The following is a 20,822-nucleotide window of genomic DNA, read 5'->3' as shown; positions in this document are numbered from 1 at the left end:
TGAATACACGAGTTTCACAATTTGAGTTGAATTACTGAAATAAATGAACTTTTCCACGACATTCTAATTTATTGAGATGCACCTGTATATTATAAATGTAGAAAAATGAGTAAAATAAAAAAAGTACTTCATATTTTGATTCTTAGTGGTGAAATATGACCTACTTTACGTATTTCAAAAGATATTTACCCCATAAAAGACAGTCGAAGTATGACATATGCTAAAGATTTTTTTTTTTTTTTGATGAATGCTAATGTGCACCTCCAGAGTTAAACAGCTGTTCAGGAACCGTGTCGTCCTCTAGAGGGCGCTACCGGCAAACGAATCATTATCCAATGTGCAAATGTGTTGGGATACTACCTCACATCCCCAAAAACATTTAAGGACATTGAAAATAATTTAACAATATTTGCAGTTTGCACGCAGTCCGAAAGGTCGAGTTGTTTTATTGAGTGATTAATATGCAACAACACGAAATAACGCCTGCTTGCGTAAATTATATGCATCTTCCCACATATCCTTAGGTCAAAGATTAAATTTAAAGGCTGGCGGCCAAAGACCGGTATAATATTGGTAAAGCTCGTCCTGTAGAGGGAGCGCAGTGGTGAATCGATAGGAGGGGCTGTCTCACTGTTCTCACATCGGCCGACAGTTGTTTCCAAAGGACAGAGAAAAGGAAAAAGCAACAGTATTCACAAGGAGCCCAGAGAAGACCGACCTGCACGTTCTTTCACGTCGTTTTGGAAAGAAAAGACACAGGGGGCCGTCTATTATACTCATGTATTCTACTATTAGATAGATCTGTATTTATCTACGTACGACCGCAAGTATACTCTGTTCGTGTGTTTAATCATTTCTGACTGGAGAGCGCGCGCGGAGGCTGCGGCTGGACAGAGGCGCGGTGGAAGCGGAGAGCGCGAGCCGATGTGGGGCTGATGCGCGCGGCCTGTCCCTCAGCAGCGGCCCGCCATGGCGGAGACCAAGATCATCTATCACCTCGACGAGCAGGAGACTCCGTACCTCATCAAACTACACATCCCCGCTGAAGACGTCACGCTCGCGGACTTCAAAAATGTCCTCAATAAACCCAACTACAAATATTTCTTCAAATCCATGGACGATGATTTCGGGTAAGGCACACTATGCGCGTTAAAAGACAATAAAACCCTTTGTATCTCCTTGTCCGCTGTTCCTGTCAGACTGACCACTTTCACCGGCTTTATTTTGGTTGTCATTATTTTGTCTTTTCGCAAACCTCCCGTCGCTTTCTCTCACATAACCTCAGAAATCTGAGCTTTAGTGGTTGCATTAGTTTTGTTTCCAGGTCGTTGTAAACGCTAGTTTCCAGCACATATACGCGTCTATTGTATAAACGGTGTTCAATGTGTAGCTATGGGAGGAGGCTTTATGTGATACAAGGTTCAAAGTCTGAGTTGTTTTTGTTTTTTTATGGGTAAAAAGACCAGCTTTAGATCAGTGAAAGATCAGGTGTGAAACCATAAACCAGACTAAGAGAATGTTTTCCATGTTTCATGTTAAAATAATGACTTACAATAGCAATAACACGATGTAATTATACAGTACAGGCTACTTACTCATTACTAACTCATGTATGCTTACTGTGACATGAATTTTGCAATGTAAAGTGTTTTTGAAGAAGAATAGGTTACTTCAAGGCTCCCAGTTACATGGAAAAAGTGCTAGAGGTGTGTACTCTTCGGGGTGCAACTTTTATTAAAAAAGAAAAAAAGGTTTAAACACATACAAGCACAAACAAACAAAAAACTTGTTCTAGTAAAAGAAGACATTGGTCAGTGTTGTGAGAAATCAGTTCTTCACATTTTGAGCGAGATAGTAACTAGTAGATAGTAATTAATTAGTAACTTTGGCTCATATAATCTTCTGACAGTTTCTGATTTGCACCCGATTTACAAAATTTTAATCAGCTCTACTGAAAACAATAAAACCAATTAATTCCTTTATATCTGGTCTAACTCGAGACCTGTTACACATTTAGGGTTTCCACAGTCTTTGGAATTTAAAAATGTGATTTCCATGCCTGGAAAAGTCATGAAAATAAACAAAATCCTCACAAATTATATTATTTCCATAGTGATTATATGTAGGAAGATATTGTGCAGCTCAAAAATATTTCAAAATCTAGATTTTTCTGTTTGTGATAGCAGCTTTTCTAAAAGGATTTATACATTTGATTTACTAGAAATTAAGAACGTTAGGAAATCTGACTCTTTAGGGCTGAACTTGGGTTTGAAATAGTCTTACATTCAGACTCTCATCATATTCAACTACAGACACACTTTCTGATTTGCACATGATTTACAAAGTTTTAATCAGCTCTACTTTAAACAATAAAACCAATTCATTCCTTTACAAATGGCCTAACTTGAGACCTGTTACGCATTCAGGGTTCCCACAGTCTTGGAAAACATCAGGGAATTTTAAAACTGTGATTTCCAGGTCTGGAAAAGTCATGAAAATGACTAAAATCCCCCAAAGTTAGGGAAATGTCATGAACACTTTTTTGTATTTTTTTTTTAAATCAAGACATTTATCAAGTAATGTGCAGCTCAAGAAAAAAATGAACAAATCAGCAGCTACAAAATTGATCTCCGTGAGTTAAAACTCAATAAAATGATTTAAAAAAAATCATAATCTAATAACCGATGACTATAAAAGTAATGGATATTCATTGGTCAAAAAGTGTGGGATCGTGCCCCTCATTATTTAGATGGTGTTGTTTCAATGCTACTGTGTTTATAAAGCAGCAGGCTGCGTATTTAGATGTAGAAGTTAAAAAATGACTTCGCTCTGTCACCACCCCCAGTAGTGCAGCAGTCATTCCAGTGTTTATGAGCGGTAAAGTGCACTTTACTGTTACGCACCTCCCAATGCATGCGGCTGAGGTCTGGAATTCTGACTTGGAAACACTGGACCACTCGGGAATCATCCTCACTGATCCTCTGATCAGATTTCTACAGTCACTGTTAAGCCACAAAGAACAGTGTCATGTTGCGAAATTCAAGTCCATGTGATCTGCTTTTTGTTTGCTTATCTTGGCATGCCAGAAGGTTCTCTTTTAGACACCAAGCTACACAAACTTCTTCGTGCACACACAGACCCATCCACCACATGCAAAAAGGACCCTCCTAACACACTTTTTCTGTCCACTTTCCTTGTTCATATCAGTGTACTGTCCAAACCTGCTCATCAAGGTGAACAGCCAGCTATTGCTCCATACCCTGTGGCATAATCACGTCCAGACTCTGCCCATGCCATGATGCAAAACAGGCCCGCTTGATCCATGCCCATTACACTGCACGTGATTTCAAATCAAAACATTAGCTGAATTCATCTCAGTGACCTGGAGCAACAGGCAAACTAAGTGAAAGATTAGTGAGAGTGACAGTAATAAGTTGTGGATAACGTTTGTACATTACAGCACGTACAGTAGCATTAGGTTTAATCCTAGTGATTGGCAGGTCGACTTGTTTTATTTCTGTTTTTAAAAAATTCAGCTTATGAACCTCGCCGTTTCTTTCACTAGTTACATTGCCAGATGTTTCCCATATGAATATGAAAAGACCATTTAAATCTGAGGGTTTGAGACATTAAGATAATTCACAAACTGTAGCAATCATGATCTGATGATCTAGTGTCTGTAAATACACTGAAAATATTTTGGTGTGGAAACAATTGTCACTAACAAATTGCCAGTAAATTTCACAAAAAAAAAACCGAAGAAAAAGCAAGTAACACATTGCATTAAACATGAAATTTCTAAGTAGAAAAACTCAAATAGTATTTTCTTGTAAAAAAAAATAAAAACTCAAAAAAGTAGTTAGTTCATAGTGGGAATTGTTCCCCGAATTAAAGTGTGACCACATTATTACATATGTGGGTAAGTGTGTATTAAGCAATGAAACTATATATAGGATCTGGATACGTGTTTTACTTTTTTTTATATTTAGTTTCAGGCTTTAAAAGAGTTGCGTTATGTTATGGTGTGTTTAGGGCACTTTGGAAAGATCCTATTTATGAGTTGAACGCAAATGATTGTGTTTGTGGGCATGTCATCAAGAAAATGTTATGGTGGACACCATAAACGTAGTGTCTGTATTTACACTAAATTTGTTGAAATGAATTATAATTATTATTATTTTTTCATTTAAAAGATGAATTTAGCTAGGTCACATGTACAAAATATTATTTATTATAAATTATTTATTAGAACATAGCTACATTGCCATCTTCCACCAATTCGCATTTTCAACGTTGCAAGTTAAAAAAAACATGGGTTGATTTTCGCATTGGTCTGAACAAAATGCACTTATTGAAAAGGCAGATTCATTCTCTGCCAGCAGGTGGCACTTTCAGAGCGGCAGAAATATAGTGATTTCCCCAGTAACTGCAGGGGGTAAACTAACCAACAGTGCAACCCTGATCTCCCTTCTATTGGTTGGCACCTTGCACAATTCATAATTCCCTAATTTTACCCCAAATGCAGTGACTATTCCTTTCTACCAGCAGAAACCAAATGGTACACAAAATATTCATTATTAGCCAAACGCTTTTCACCTGCCTCAAGATTTCTGACTGTTTACACTCCAATTGATGCACATGATCAAACAGACAGTGCAATTCTACATTTATTTACTTTTTCGCCACCACACCTTATATTTTATTTCTAACTTTTAATCCATAATAGAGTGTGCAGCACTGAAGCGTCGCACCTGCCACAACATCTCTCACTGTTTACTAGGGATGAGCCACGGGGAGCATGAGCTTTGCAGTCAGTTAGTGAGTGTTGAAAAAAATGGCACTGACCACAGATTCATGGACAGCGCTTACTACTGAATTGTACATCACGGTTGTCATCAAATACACTTTCCACTGCTTTGGACCACTATGGACTAAGCTGAAAAATCACTGCATGCGTGCATGACAATCGAACAACATGGTGCTTGCAAACATTGAATGGTTAGAGTGGGACTCTCAGCCTTGTTTTTGCACACACACTCCAACTCGCTACAAATGACGGTTTCAAACTTCAACACATAAACCATGTCGTTGCATCTGCCTGTCATCTTGTTTCTCATTTCCATCACAGCACAACTTCAGCACAAGCACTGAAACAAAAGCAGCATCTGAAGAACTTGCCTGAGCACAAACTAGTACAGTACTAATGAACTAGGTGGAATTCTATTCATGACATGTTCAAGACTTACTAGACCAAAGATGGGCAATTATCTGCTGTCTTATCAGTCAGAGTCAAATCATCAGATGCAACAAACCCTCAAACTGACTGGTTGGGGAGTTATGGAGGGACTCTCATCAGGGCTTCACACACTTAAATGTGGCACCACTGCTTTGTGTGGAGAATCCAGAGTATCCATCTCCATGGTTTACCCAGTGACAGGAACTCTTCTCATAGTGCGAGGAAGAGATAGGCCTAAAAGTAGAATCAGATGAAACACAACCGTTGGCCAAAAAGCCACAAAGAGATTCGCTGTCTGCATCTGCAATCACAGTCTTGTTCGGTGAGGACTATAATGTAGAAATCTCAGACACAACTGAACTAAATCAGTACTGCCAGGACATGTGCTCATCCATCCACATCGACCCCATGAACTGATGGGAAACCAATGAGCACAAATACCCCAGACTGGCAAGAACTAGCAAAGGCTTACTTGTGTGTGCCCGCACCGTCTGTGCCATCAGAGAGGGTGTTTTCTGCGGCCGGACTAATTGTGAACAGATTGTGCTCCCGTCTTCATCCCGAACATGTGAACATACTCTTTTTTTTTATAATGTTCTATGGTGCGGCTAAATGGTGCTGAATATTGGGATCAAAACACCTAGTCCTATCATGCAAACTGAGATTATTGTTATGAAGACAGACATTCTCTGTTTCCTGCTTCAGTGAGAGGTGTAATTTATGATCATTTGAAACCAGCTGCAAATCTACTTTTTAACCCATTATAACCACAAATATGTTTTTCTTAACACCATTGTACTGGATCTCTACACTCTGACTTCATCCAGTGGCAGGAATGTGGCGTTATGATGGAGCACGAGAGCATGATGAAGCTGAGCTCGCTTCAGATGTGTCATCAGTTTCAGGGAAACAATCAAGACTCAGTTTCATTATACTTCGTGTACATGTCTAATATAACAATATGAATTACTGTTCTTTAAGAAGGTGCTATTGGTGAGAAGAGAGATCTTGTCAGGCAAGATTGATTAAATGGGTCACTAAGTTTTCTTTCAGATAGACCTTGTATACATTTTGTGGTGGTAGTCTGAATGACTGTGTGTGTGTGTGTGTGTGTGTGTGTGTGTGTGTGTGTGTGTGTGTGTGTGTGTGTGTGTGTGTGTGTGTTTGTGTCAGCCTCTCTCTTGGGTCTCTCTCATAACAGCTGCAGGGCCAGTAAGGCCATTAGCATCATGATCATCGTTATAGTACAAACACACACACACTGGTTTCACAGACAGATTGAGGATTCTGCTAGAGTAAAGCCTGACATGGTGAAACAGTAATAAATGGTGATTCAGAGGATTTGTGGTATATGAAATTCTTGTTGCACGGTTATCAGTGAAGCGATAGGATCACAGAGCCCAAGCCCTAAAATACTGTCTGTGTCACAGTATTTTCTGTGATGCATGGTAGCAGTTCTTGAGTTCAGCTCATTTGGGTAAAAACATGTTTTTGATTGTAATATAACATTTGTAATATGTGTAATATATAATATTTTTATTTGATTTATCCTACATTAAATACAAGAATTGTAGCAAAATTAATTTTCATTTTAATATTGAAAACTTTTAATCTTGGGCTCTAAACATTTTGTGCTGATGATTAATAGTCATGCAAATATAAATTAATTTATTATCTTAAATTTTTATTTTTTTTACTTTGAATCATATATAATAAAATGATTTATTTCAATGCTTTGAAAAATAATAATATAATACAAAATATTTGTAATTGATTGATTGATTGATTTTGGCTTTGATTTTAGTTTTAGTTGTAGTTAACTAATAACCCTGAGTAAGACTCCCCTGCTCTCCCTATACTACACTGTAGGGCTGGGAATCGATTACAAAAAGAATCGATTCCGAGGCGTTAGGAATCGAGAGTCGATTCTATCAGAGGAATCGACTCTTCATTCAGAATGTTTTTCAGTTCAACAAAGCTTATCAATGGAGTCTCTCAAACAGAGGGCTACATCCGACAAAGGCTGCACACATTTAAATTCATGAAAATAAACAGAAATAAAAAGAGTCAGTACTGATCAATTGAATTTTAGGATGTAGCCTTCCGTTTCAGAAGCACAATTCACCAAATCCATAATCACAAAAGTTGTGAGATAAAAGATTATTTTCAATAAAAAAAAAAAACAATTCAGAGATTATTTTATGGTGGAACCGGCTTGTCCACAATTTTGAGCGCTGCATGACAGAATAGATCGTGACGTCATTTAGGGTCTTGATCTTATTACCATCGAAAATACTATTTTTTAAAAACATTGCTATCAGCCAATGATAATTACAAAAGAATACGTCACCATGAACTCAGTCATTAATGTTCTGGGTATTTTGTTTCAGTGTACAGTTTGTTACTATTGTGGAAAGTATACAAAGTAAACTTCATCATTCAGCTGAGCTGTGCACATTTATTTTAGACACTTTATGTCTTATTTAATTCATGCGATAAATGCATGTCCCTGTTGAGCTGGGCTATGACTAATTTCACGGGCAAAGCTGGAAAAACTAACATTTTCGTATGGTCATTTTTTTTTTCCGCTTCATATTATAGGAATGATACATTATACGACCTATCCTGCAGTCATCGTGGTAAGATCTAAAGAATCTAAAAAAAATTAATAAAAAAAAAAAAAAATTGGAAAAGAATCGAAAACCACTGTGAGGAATCGATTCTTGGAATCAATTCCCATCGATTCCAGGACCAGTAATTGGAATCGGAATTGATTCCAAAAATTGTGGAATCGAACAGCCCTACTACACCGGAAAAAGAGACACTATATCACACAAGTGCTTACATTTCAATTATGTGGATGGCAAAAAATGTATTTTCAAAATACGTAATTATTGTGACCCATACATTGTAAAATGATGAAGTTGATCATTTTGTCACTGTTGGATTTCAATTACATAGATCATTTCTCGGGTCATGTTGCAGTGCTCTGATTCTTGTATACAGCTGGTGCACACACACACATCCAGTCCACTCTGCAGCATACTCCATCAACTTTGTTCAGTATTTGTTTTTTTTTGGAAATATGTAGTGAACAGATTATGTGTGTACAGGATCAAGACCATAGTTTATAAATTACACAGAGTATTTAACCTCCTTTGATACAGAAGTTGAGACTTCCATTTTCTGTCTTGAATAAAATGTGTGTGAGTGGTCAGTCTGGCAGATGCAAGCAGCAGAGAGCCTTTCACTCTGTGATGGAAATGATGTTTCTTTAAAGGAGACTGACCTACTTTCCCTGCTTTATTTTCCTGTCTTGTCTTCTCCCAAGTGTGCGCCTGAGTACAGTTTTCCAAGTGTGTTGGACATCATTGGTATATTGTACGTGTGTGAGATTTCCATGTTATTAGCATTGTGTGTATTTTGGGTCTCTGTGGATTTCATTGCATCACTGGCTCATTGTCTGGTGGTCTCAGGATTTGGACTGACCGCGTCTCTAAAGACAGGATAGAGCACTTCGGGAGTGCTTACATCCCTTTCTTTTTTATTTTCATCAATTGGCCTTTTCTCTTTTCTTCCCCCTCTCTCTCCTCCTCCACATCTTCTGCGGTGGGAGTCCAGGCTTGTTTTCTAGACTAAATCTAATCAACTTGGGCTATGAAGAAGGAAGGCCTCTTCATTAGAGATCAGCTCTGCTCACAAATCAATGAGCCATCTGCACACACTGCTCCAATTCCAATGGGCTAGTCTGATGAGTCTGTGTGTGTGTGTGTGTGTGTGTGTGTGTGTGTGTGTGTTTGTGTGTTTGTGTGTGTGTGTGTGAGTGTGTGCAAGTATTTTTTTTTGTTTTATTGCTAAAGTAGACAGAAAAGAGATGAAGTTATAGTGTTTGTAACAAATGAAGGAGATCTATGGCTAAAACAGTTGGAAACCACCTTAAAAAAAACAAGATTTCCTGTCTGTGGTACCAGACTCGGTCACAAGGGACGGCTTGGATGCACGTGGGGAAGGCAGGCAGAGCGCCTTGAATCTATCTGAACATCCTTACAAAGGTGTGGACGTCCAACTGTAATGCACCCAGCATTTCATTAATTTAAAAGGTTGCTACTTCATTAAAAAATAAGTTGTTCCAAACCCATATGACTTTTTTATAAACAAAATACTGTGATATTTTGAAGAATGTATGTGTTGCTTTTTCAACTACTATGTACTGACACTTAAATTAATAATTTCATACAATGCTCTTATTGTATCCATGTTCCTGTGCTTGTTACACGTTACATGTACTATACAGTAGTAGTAACAATAAACTATGCATAATTACATGCAGCTAACCCTAAAACAAACCCTCATCTTAACTCTAATCCACTTAAATTTATAATTACACTGTGACAAGGAGACGTAAAATAAAGTGTTACCAAAATACCAAAAAGTTGTTGATCGAATATAGTTATAGAAAAAAATAATGATAATGAAGTGAAGCATATTTTATTTGTAAAGTATTTGAACAGTACATGGCTATATAATACATATGTCATGGTTATGTAAAATTATTATATCAGGTGTACATCACAATCCTTTGGAAAAGATCTGTCGCTACCTCCATTTCATTGCAGCTTTTTGTGTTCCACAAAAGAAAGCCATACTGGTTTGGAACGACATGATGAATTGATGACAGAATTTTTTAATCTTTGGCTGAACTGTTCATTCAAGTAAAAATACAACTCCTATCTGAGCAGGACTTTTGCTTCTATCTAAACTGAGGATTTCAGATAAAACCGCTTTAGGAGAAATGGGACCTCATGCTGCCAGAGGAATGAGGAGAGCAGAGGAGAAGAACAGAATGAGAAAAGGAGAAGTAGAGTTGCTGAGTCTCTTATGCCACCATCCCTGCTGAGTTTTTATTGCCTAGCCCAAGCAGGATTAGAGTCTGCGCTGTGGAACGATGTGAAATCCACTCACTAAAAGCAACAAAGTGCTCAGATTGGAATTCTCTGAGAGCTGTCAATCATCGTGCTCATGCCAAAGTCTACACACTCTGCATGGGATCAAATATGCACATAGACCCATGCAAATAAAGACCTCTCATAAACTGCTTTTCAAAAGCTAGCATGCTGCCTATGTAGATGTCAATTTGGGCATCATCGATTTGGCAGAACATTTAGAAGAGTTTGTAATAATACATACAGCATTCAGAGGCATCCATCATTATGACTTCCAAAAACTCAACAGCATTGCTTTTCTGTATGCTGTAAATTGGGACAGAGAGTTGGAATGAGATCTTGAGCCTGAGAGACTCTGACTCAACTGAACAGATGTGAATTCAGCAGATACAGTCAATGCTGAAGGGTTTCATTAGATCAGCTTCATCTGGCAGGACGAGAGAGAGAGAGAGAGATGATGTATGACACAAATAAAGCCCTGAATGTGGATGTACACTGTAGATTTTTTTTCATAATATCAGTTTGAATCCATTTGATATTAATTGACGTAGACACTAGGGGAGAAAGCAGTAAAGCAAGCCGGTCAGATCAGATTGAAGCTTGTTGTTCTCAAACGTTGCTATTTTTATGTACAATATGCATCAGATGGTCTGTTCAAAGTCCTTGGAAAAGCCATTTAAAGCTGAGAGTAGCTCGAATGAAAAACACCACAAGAAAGCATTCACATATATTTTTGTCAGTAGGGGAAACAATAAGCATGTCCTGTGTGCAATATTGCTGTTATTCTATAGCATAGCCTCTGTTTCGTCACCATTGCTTTGGTGTGTGATTAAAGACAGCCGTATTGCATGAGTGCAATCATGATCACTCGATAGATTTTTATTATTAATAGATCACATGGTCTGTTTCTGCAAACCTCGCATGCTTTCCCAGCCAGCTGTCTTTCACCCTCTTCCTTTTTGACAAAGGTTTCCATCGCGACAGGAGTCAGAGGGGTCAGCACCTTTTTAAGGAACAGCCAGGAAGGGGGAGGGACTTGGGTTTATTTTTTGGGGGACTAAATTAACCTGTGTGCATGTGAGGGGCCATTTATAAATGGAGCTGATCATTGTGTCTTTACTAATTTAAAGGTGTTTGCTAAGTCAAGCCTCATTATTAGGACCTGTTTTGACGTGAGCTGGTAGGCAACCTTTTAGCAACCACTCAGAACACCTTAGCAACCTCTTAGCAATGCCATAGCAGTCAACAGAACACAATAGCAACCTAACAACCAGCTAAATCACTGTAACTGCATAGAAAAGGCAGAACTGACATATTGTTTCCAATCAAGTTTCTTTATGTGTTTTTATTATAGTTGCTCTCGAACAAAGCCATAACTGGTTTAAATGATTAAGCAGAAATCTAATTAAAGAGGATTTTGTTATCCGTGACAGCAGACCCCACAATGCTTTCTTTTATATTCCGAGTGAAACTCATGTTTATTTGTTGTTCCGGTGAAACATTTTAATAGATCTGAATCCATATGTCTCTGCAGGGTGGTGAAGGAGGAGATATCTGATGACAACGCCAAACTACCGTGTTTCAACGGACGTGTTGTGTCATGGGTGAGTTTGCGTTCACACACACATATACAGATCTTCCCACATCTAATTTTTTCTGCTTGTGTTTCATTGACCTCAGAAAGTAACAGGGCCCTGCGTCTCGATGTTGCTGGTAAAGGTTTGATTAGAAAGCCCAGGTGTTAGGGAGTCTCAGGAGCTCAGAGATCAGTCAGTCAGGCGTGAGTGTGTGTTTGGATCCGTTAAATTGAGCGCAAGTGTTTATCGGTTAGAAAACATCTGCTTCTCTGCTGTCTGTCTTAGAGACATGGGAGAGGATATTGAGAGTGCAAATTTCTAATGGTGTTTTCACGCCTTTGAAGGCCACTGCGGGACGGAGATGCTACTCGGAGGGTCACTTTTCATAGAGGGTGCACGGAAGGCCGTATGTGTATCTTATTCAGTTCAATTCAATTTGAGTTTATTTGTATAGCGCTTTTTACGATACAAATCATTACAAAGCAACTTTACAGAAAATTAAGTTTCTACAATATTTAGTAGTAGCTTATAAGTGGGGACTGTCAGTTTGTGCGGATATGACAGGATTTTTCAGAAAAATTTATACAAGACTTAGTCAACCAGACGATGAACATTATTAACAGCAATTATTATATGATGCAGTCACACTTGTAGCAATATTTGTTAGTTCTGTTTGTTGATTCAGGGTTAGCATCATCTGGGGTCCTCTGAGGGTCAGCATCATCTCTTCTCAGGTGTTGTGGATCCAGACTGGTGCTTGTGTAAATCCTAGTTACATCCGTGGCAAAACATGGAAACAAATAGAGTCATCATTAGCATAGCTGCTGTTCCAACAAAGTAAAATTAATTAGTTTAACCCAAGGTAAAGAATAAGAATGCGCATTTGATCAGATACAACTGCAGTCACAATTTAAGAGATGTATTATTCGAATGCTTGACGAAAGAGATGCGTTTTTAATCTAGATTTTAGGGCTGAAACGATTCCTCGAGTAACTCGATTACAAAAAATGATCGAGGCAAATTCCTCTGCCTCGAAGCCTCTTTTAATTTATTTTAAATCTCACGTCAGTTTCTTTCGCAATGATTTTTTTAATGTGACACAACGCGTTTACGTCACCCACAAAGCGGAAGGAGACACAAGCGCTGCGTCCCAAGTCACATACTGCAAGGAGTCAGCAGTGTTTTGATTTGAGAGCGCGGGCAAACGTAAAGAGAACGTCGTGGCGTGTGTCCATTGCAAGATAGAGCTGGCATACCACAACTAGGGCCCTATGATTTCCGCGATGCACAAAACGCGGAGGGTATCGCGGAATCCAGTCATAAAAACGGATTTTACAGTTAAACGCGGAATGGCACGGAATTTGCCAAATTTTGAATTAGTTAATCAAAAATAGGGCATTGCACTTACATCAAATCATGATATGGACTAATATCTGTAAATATTAAGCCGGAACAGTCTATTTAAATATGAATCCTGCATGTTCTGCGTGTCTCTGTTAATGAATGGAGCAGAAGCGCGACTTCCTTTATCACACACACTGAAGCGCGCGTGATGCTCCGGTAATTTCAGCGTCTACTGTCTCACTAAATAAGACGTGAACACATGAACAACATCTCCAGAACTGCTCTGACAGTCACTTCATGAGCATTTGACCGTTTGATTTGAGTAAAACAAGCGTCACATCACATACACAGAACTGTAAAGGTACGTCAACCCGTCAAAATAAAAGTCCGGTTAAAGACTATTGTTCAGCAGAATGTACATAGCCTACTACAAAAAAATGAAAAAATGATTTTTTTTTAAGGTTTAATCACACAACATTTCTTCCATGTTTTATTTTTACTAGTAAATCCCCTTTGTTTACCAAAAAGTTAAGTTGATTTTCAATAATTAAAAGATAAATTAAATTAATGTTTTATGTGTTTAATGTGTGCATCTCAGAAAATGCTTTATTTAAAACCCCAACTGAATGGCACTTAAATGCACTTAATTTATCTGTGAACTTTCTTGTCATTGTTCACAGTACAAGTACAGACAGAGAAACAATGGGTAATAATTAAATGTTTATTTTTGATGTATGCATTGCATTCTATGCATTTAAAATATAAAATAAAAAAATGTCTAAAAAAGGAAACTTAGTTGTTCATTTTAAGAGACCCAGGAGTCTTTCTCTTGCATAATTAATATTGCACTTTAATTAAGTGGACTTTGCTATCCTAGGAACTACCAAAAGTCCAGCGTTTTGTGACCTTAGGGTGCGTGATGGATTGTAACGTGGTAGAAGGCTAGTTAGGTATGCAGGAGGTAAACCATTTAGGTCCTTATAGGTAAGTAATGATAATTTGTAACTGATACATAATTTAATAGGTAGCCAGTGCAGAGACTGTAAAATTGGGGTAATATGATCATATTTTCTTGACCCGGTAAGCACTCTATCTGCTGCATTTTAGACGACCTGTAGCTTGTTTATTGAAGAAGCAGGACAACCACCTAGAAGTGCATTACAATAGTCCAGTCTAGAGGTCATGAATGCATGAACTAGCTTTTCTGCATCAGAAACAGGTAACATGTTTCGTAGCTTGGCAATGTTTCTAAGATGGAAGAATGCTGTTTATGATGGTCTTATGATGGTCACTTCAAGAAATTAGATTTACCATTTATGATCATGTGAATCCTGAGTGATGTATCCTCTTGTGAAAAACATCACACTTTGGCATATTTTTCAAAGGAGTACTTATTATGGAAATAATATATTTTTTGTAATATACTTAAGTGTGAACCGAATGTAATTAAATTAAAATGTACTATAGTTTAATTATATTAAAGGCAATTAGTTCAGTCAGTCAAGTTAACATTATTTAAGAAACTGATAGCCAATGGAGCAAATAAACTCCATGATGTTTTTTTTTATTAAAGTGGAAATCAGTTGTTATCTCGAAATATGGTTAAAGTGTAGCCTACTGCAGAGAATGTACAGACAAGCATTTATGATCAAGTGAAATATAATGTTATTTCTATTTTATGTAATGTACCTAAATATACGTCTAATTATGCTTTTGGAATAATAATACATTTTTTTGTAAAATTTTAATAATACAGTTAAAATTATAGTCAAGTACTTTACAGGTGTATGTTAGTATTTTAGTGTCACATTGAGTTTTAGGAAGCCACACCATGAAAATAAAGTACAAACTCAATAGTAACGTATAAAAACGTAATAATAATCCACAAGGTAAATTGACTGAAGGCAGTGATAAAAAGCAACATGCTCAGACAAGTCCGGACAACCAAAACTGAAAACACAGAAACACAGAGACGCACATAGCTATATACGTACATTTTTTTGTATCGTATTGGTTTCGTCCAGATGGATCCGGTGTTTTCGGAGCCTGAAACCGATACTTTTTGAAACCGGGTTCAAGAGTGGATTAAATCTGAAAACGACACCAGTGCATTTTCATGTGTACAGCCAATCCGTATATTTTCATTATTATCATCACTGCTACATCACATTACGGCAGCAATATTGGCGGACTGTACTTAAGTGTGTTAAGAAACATAGTCATGAAAGTGACTCTCTTTAAGTGCACTGAACTGACTTTTATTTTTTTATTAATATTATACCATCTACAATTATTTAAAAAAAATATACTTTTAAGATAAGATACACTACAAATGCACATTCCATTCAAGTAAGCACACTTCTTTTTCACAAGGAATCATTTAAGATCTTGCCTGCTTTTTTGGTATTTTTAATTGATACCTGGTAACTCTGGGTATTAATACTGGTATGGCTTAATATAATGTAAATTATGTCTCTTACTAAAATATAAAGTTAAAAAACCCATGAAAGATGTACGCTATTTAATAAATGCATCTTGTTTTATATATATTCTGTACTATGGGGACGCCATTATTTCAATGAATAAAACTTCCTAAAGACCTGCGCCTTTGTTCTCTCCACTTTAGTCCTGATGCCTTTAAGGCTTTTAGTAGACCACAGCTACTGAAAGAGCTTACAAATGGCAGAGACAAGAAACATTAGATGAAATAATGCCGACGCTTGTTATGACGCCGCAGTACTGAAGGAGTTTCTCAGCGCAGATTTCACTCGCTATCTAGGAGTTTAGACTTCTTACGGGTACGGCATTTGGTTTAAGCCTAAGCTTATATCCATCACCACCTGTAGGATCTTTCAGTAGCTCTTTCCTATCAGTATTTTATTTTCTGAGTTGTGTATTCTGAGTTTTGTTGCAGTAAAAATAAGTGAAGTGAAAGTGACATTCAGCCAAGTATGGTGACCCATACTCAGAATTTGTGCTCTGCATTTAATCCATCCGAAGTGCAAACACACAGAGCAGTGAACACACACACACACTGTGAACACACACCCGGAGCAGTGGGCAGCCATTTATGCTGCGGCGCCCGGGGAGCAGTTGGGGGTTCGATGCCTTGTTCAAGGGCACCTAAGTCGTGGTACTGAGGGTGGAGAGAGAACTGTGCATGCACTCCCCCCACCCACAATTCCTGCCGGCCCGAGACTCGAACTCACAACCCTTTGATTGTGAATCCAATTCGCTAACCACTAGGCCACAACTTCCCATAACAACAGGTAGCGCCAGTAGCATGCAACCATTTGACGTCATCAAATTAATAGTGCCCCCAATAGACCAAAATATGTATAAAACTATGTTTTTTTAAAATAATGTAAATCTTTCATGCATATTTCATACATCATTTACCTTATATTAAGCCATACAAGTCTTAACACCCGGGGTTCACTTTAAAAATGTCAATGAAAGAAGAATTTTTTCACAAAGAGGATTCAGTGAACAGCTTTTGCATTTGTGCTGCTAGGATATCAAGGTACCACATTCTGATTAAAAAATAAAGTCTCAGTGATGCATGTCTTCATATATTGTGTACCAAAATCCATTCACACACAAGTGAGACAGTAATACTCACGCGATCCTCACTTTGGAGTGGAATCAATCCAGTGTGTGTTTGGGCCAGCTGAAGTTTTCTGTCCCCTACTGTAGACATCAGGTGGATGTAATTGTGTTTTGACTCTCTTGCTTTGCTTTTTTTGGCATTTGTGGGGTGCTTGTCCGATGTCAGTGTTGGTTGTATGCTGCTCATTTCCGTGCTGTGTGACAGATACTTTCTCTTAAACTCAAGATGACATCAAAAGTGACCCTGTTTTCTTTTCTTAAAGGAGTCATACCCTCGTATTACCTTGGATACCTACTGCTGTATTATAGTCTTTCAGGCCCTTCTAAAAAAGAAAATTGGAAAAAAAATAAACACAGAGCTCCTCAGACCCTTATCTCTGTAGGCATTTTTGTCTCGCGAGATCTGATGCGATATTTTGGCTGTCGTGGACGGTCATTATAATAATGCAAATGAGGGGCACGTTGATTGGTTGCAGGAAGGAGGGGGGTCGACACCGCAGGTAACGCTTTAGCATATCATTACATACTAGCATCATGGCGCAAGTTGTGAATGAACGCGACCGGCTTCCCGGCCAGCGCCGTTTAGGGCTTAAATCAAACTTCATTCACGCACACATATGAAACACGCTTGCATATATACTAAGTACTAGTCACACATACATGTATATGAACTATCTACGCACATAAAGTTACTCATATGAGACGTGAGCACAGCACACACACACAAATATAAGACGTGAGCACACACACACACAAACTTGACGTGGCCTCATGTAAGCATTAGGCAATAAATAATCAAAAACCGAATTCCTGATGATCTCAGTCATTTGTTTTTTGCAAAGTACGTTAGCAGCCATTCCCCATACCTCGAAGCTAATACTCCTGCCAGTGTTGTGCCTGAACGCGTTCATTGAACGATAGTTCATGAACTCGTTCATATTTTGGGCGAACATGAACTGAACGTACCGCATTACTGCCTGATGAACGTTACTGTGAAGTCGTTCATTCTGGGGTCTGTGAACGCCACGCTCTCTCAGTTTAACTTCGTTCAGTAGGATGCCAGATTTCTATAAAGCCTTCCAGACGAAAACCCACCTAAAACACACCGTAAACCGGTCTTAATATGTAGCGGAAAAAACACCCAATCTGGCAACGCCAGACTCTCTTGTTCAAAGTCGTTCATCAAAATGAACAAATCTTTTTTCGAGTCATTTCCTTCATTTAAGGGGCTTTAAATGTTACTATTAACTGGCAAATTCCCCGAACACATCAACCTACGCAATCTTGATCATATTCTGTCCGTTTACAGGGAACATAAATAATTACTTCACCTCCAGTCTTTCGTTTATTTGTCTAGTGACAGACGCAATAGCATACAATAGCCGCAGATGCTGTTTGTTACACACAGTAGAGCAATAAAAACACAGTCTTACCGTTTCAATTGCAGGGAATTTTGTTGGAATGGCGCTTTTCCCGAGCTTCGATGCCAACATCGCCTGATATTGCCCCAAATTTGTGAAGGATTTCGGCGTACAATGTTTAGCACAAACACGTAAAGATAAGCCAGTGGAAGGGTTGAAGGAACCGCGTCATTAAAAATGAATTTAATCCACTGGTCTCTGATAGCTAGGTCCGTTCTTGGTAGAGAAAACACATTTACATGTTGATTGGCAGTCAACCACAGAGCAACTCACGTGTGCACTACTCCAGCGTCTTTCGCGACTGAATAGTAGGGGGAGAGGGGAAGGGGCGAGCTTCCTGCTGCGGTGTCCTTACATGGTATATCCTGCCCCGTCTTGACGTCAAGACGGGGAAGAAATCAAAATCTCGTATTTGAGTGCGCGTGCACGTGGGCTATTTTACAAACCCTGAGGTAAACAAACGCTTCACTTTTAAATATCGGCTTCCCGGCCAGTGTATAATCGTTAGGCAATCATAACATACATTGATTCTCGTGGAAAAGTGAAAATTGTGGGTCATGACTCCTTTAACACACATTCCAGGTTTTATTGGGTGTTCACACTGTGGCTTAAATATGGTTGTCACTCCAGTTTTAATCCCATTCTGTGCATATTTCGGTTGTTTACAGGATCCTTGTGAAAAATAAGTGCACTTAATTGTATTAAATAAACAATTATAGTGTACTTCAAATCTTAAGTGTATTTTTATACATAATGAAATAAAAGATCACTTAAATGCACTTAGAGTTCACTTATATAACTATATTTGGCAATTGTGTACACTTTTAATAAAAATGAACTTGCAATAATGTTAAATTGGTTTTACTGTAAAGTAAAATTTTAAATATTTTAAAAAATATTTCAAGTTCTTCAAATTTTAAAGTAAATATATTTTAAATGTATATAATTTACAAATTACAAATATATTTTAAAGCATGACGTACATTATATACCATATTTTAGTTTACCATAAATGCTTGTCAGTACTTTTTAACAGTATTTCAAAGACAACAGAAGAAATTTTAATGAAATTATGACCTAGTGCATTTAATATGTACTGTGGTTTCTTCATATTGATATCCTGAAAAACATCACATTACAGAAATAGGTTTTAAACATTCTCTCTCTTTCTTTCTCTCTCTCTCTCTCTCTCTCTCTCTCTCTGAATCACTTACTCACACCTGGTTGCACAATTTCAATGCATTGAAATTAATTTACAGATAAAAGCACATGGAAGTAACACACTCTCACATTCCCTATTAATTTTATTCTATATAGTCAGACTCACTCTGATTGACTCTTTTCCACTCACACACACACACACCCTGTATTTTTCAGCCAAGGGAAACAAACTAAGCATACATACACAGTGAGAGAGAGAGAGAGAGAGAGGCTACATAGCCAGATTCCCATTTCTCAAATCTCCTGTTCCAGAGAGAAACACATGGTGTGCTCTTTATCACTGCTTTACTCCCTGCCATCTTCAGATGCGCTTTTCCAATGCAGCAGCCAGAAGAGGCAGGAACCTGGTGCTAGGGAAATATGCATGTCCTCTTACTGCCCCCGTTTCAGATTCAGACCAGTAGCTTTCCCATGCAGAGCTGAACCTGTGGAAGCTGTCGGGCAGGGAGGGACTTGGCTCTGTCCAGAGCAATGCAAGTGTGCTGCAGAGGCATCTAGTGGCCAGAGCATTACTGCACCGCTTTCAGCACCTGGGAGTAGTCAGCTGTTTATTACTGTAAATCACAAAATTTGATTTAATATATGGCATCCATCAGTTAGAATTAGATTCAGTGTCATTCCATTTGAGTCTGCCAACAGGAAATTAACCTTTGCTGCCAAAAAAGCAATTTATTGTGGTAGAGTAGTGATCGAGGCCCCCTTGGTTAGGAGTTCTTATAAAGTGATATATGCTTTGGTCCTATTTAAATTGCTTACATGCAAAAAAAAACAAAACTATACATATATGTGTGTGTATACATACATACACACAAATAAGTTCAAAAAGATCATGGACATGCTTTTTGGACTACCCTGGGCCAAATTTCTCTCTCAAATACATAAGATTTATGTATTCGAATTGCATATAAAATTTCCATCCATTTGTGTAACACAGTTTTAACATAAACGAGCTAATAAAATAAATGCGATGCATATTTGTAATACATAAATAAATAACTTCACACTTCACTCTTAAAATCATGGCATTGTTTATTAACTATTTGCATCTATTTGATTTTAAGTAATCATATTTTCAAAATGAATTTACTCTTAATTGTTCTGAATCAGCATAAATCTGTTCATCATGCAAACATTTGAATTAATTCAGTTAAACTGTATGAACATGGTTAAATATGGCTAGGTGTAGAACAAGCAGTATTCAGTTAGTTGAAATGTGTGAGATTGAAACAGATCAGATTTACTGATGATAAATACATAAACCTGGTTAATGTATATCGTGTATCTTACCTATCTCTTAACTGTTTCATTCATGCATGACTGATAAATATGCATCACATTAAGTTTTGTATTTTTGTTTTTGTTCATGTAAAAAAAAAAAATTAATCCAGAGATATAGAAAGAACTAAACAATAGAAATACACAAATCTTATTTAGAAGTATTATATTTATTATTTTATATTTTTATTTATTT

General features: G+C 37.7%; 1 protein-coding gene across 1 annotated transcript in view; it reads left to right on the top strand.

The window, feature by feature from the left end:
* The first annotated feature begins 621 nt into the window (after positions 1–621).
* The window catches only part of LOC132155857 (segment polarity protein dishevelled homolog DVL-3-like), a 41,505-nt gene continuing 21,304 nt past the window's right edge, over positions 622–20,822 (top strand). Inside the window, exons 1-2 of the mRNA XM_059564596.1 lie at positions 622–1,130; positions 11,714–11,783. Of these exons, the coding sequence (XP_059420579.1) occupies positions 970–1,130; positions 11,714–11,783 (231 nt within the window). The 5' untranslated portion in view covers positions 622–969. The remainder of the gene's footprint in view (positions 1,131–11,713; positions 11,784–20,822) is intronic.

This window comes from Carassius carassius, chromosome 13 (assembly GCF_963082965.1).
Source record: "Carassius carassius chromosome 13, fCarCar2.1, whole genome shotgun sequence".
Lineage (NCBI taxonomy): Eukaryota > Metazoa > Chordata > Actinopteri > Cypriniformes > Cyprinidae > Carassius > Carassius carassius.
Note: the sequence above shows the minus strand (reverse complement) of the source record. Positions and strands in the feature narration are given on the sequence as shown.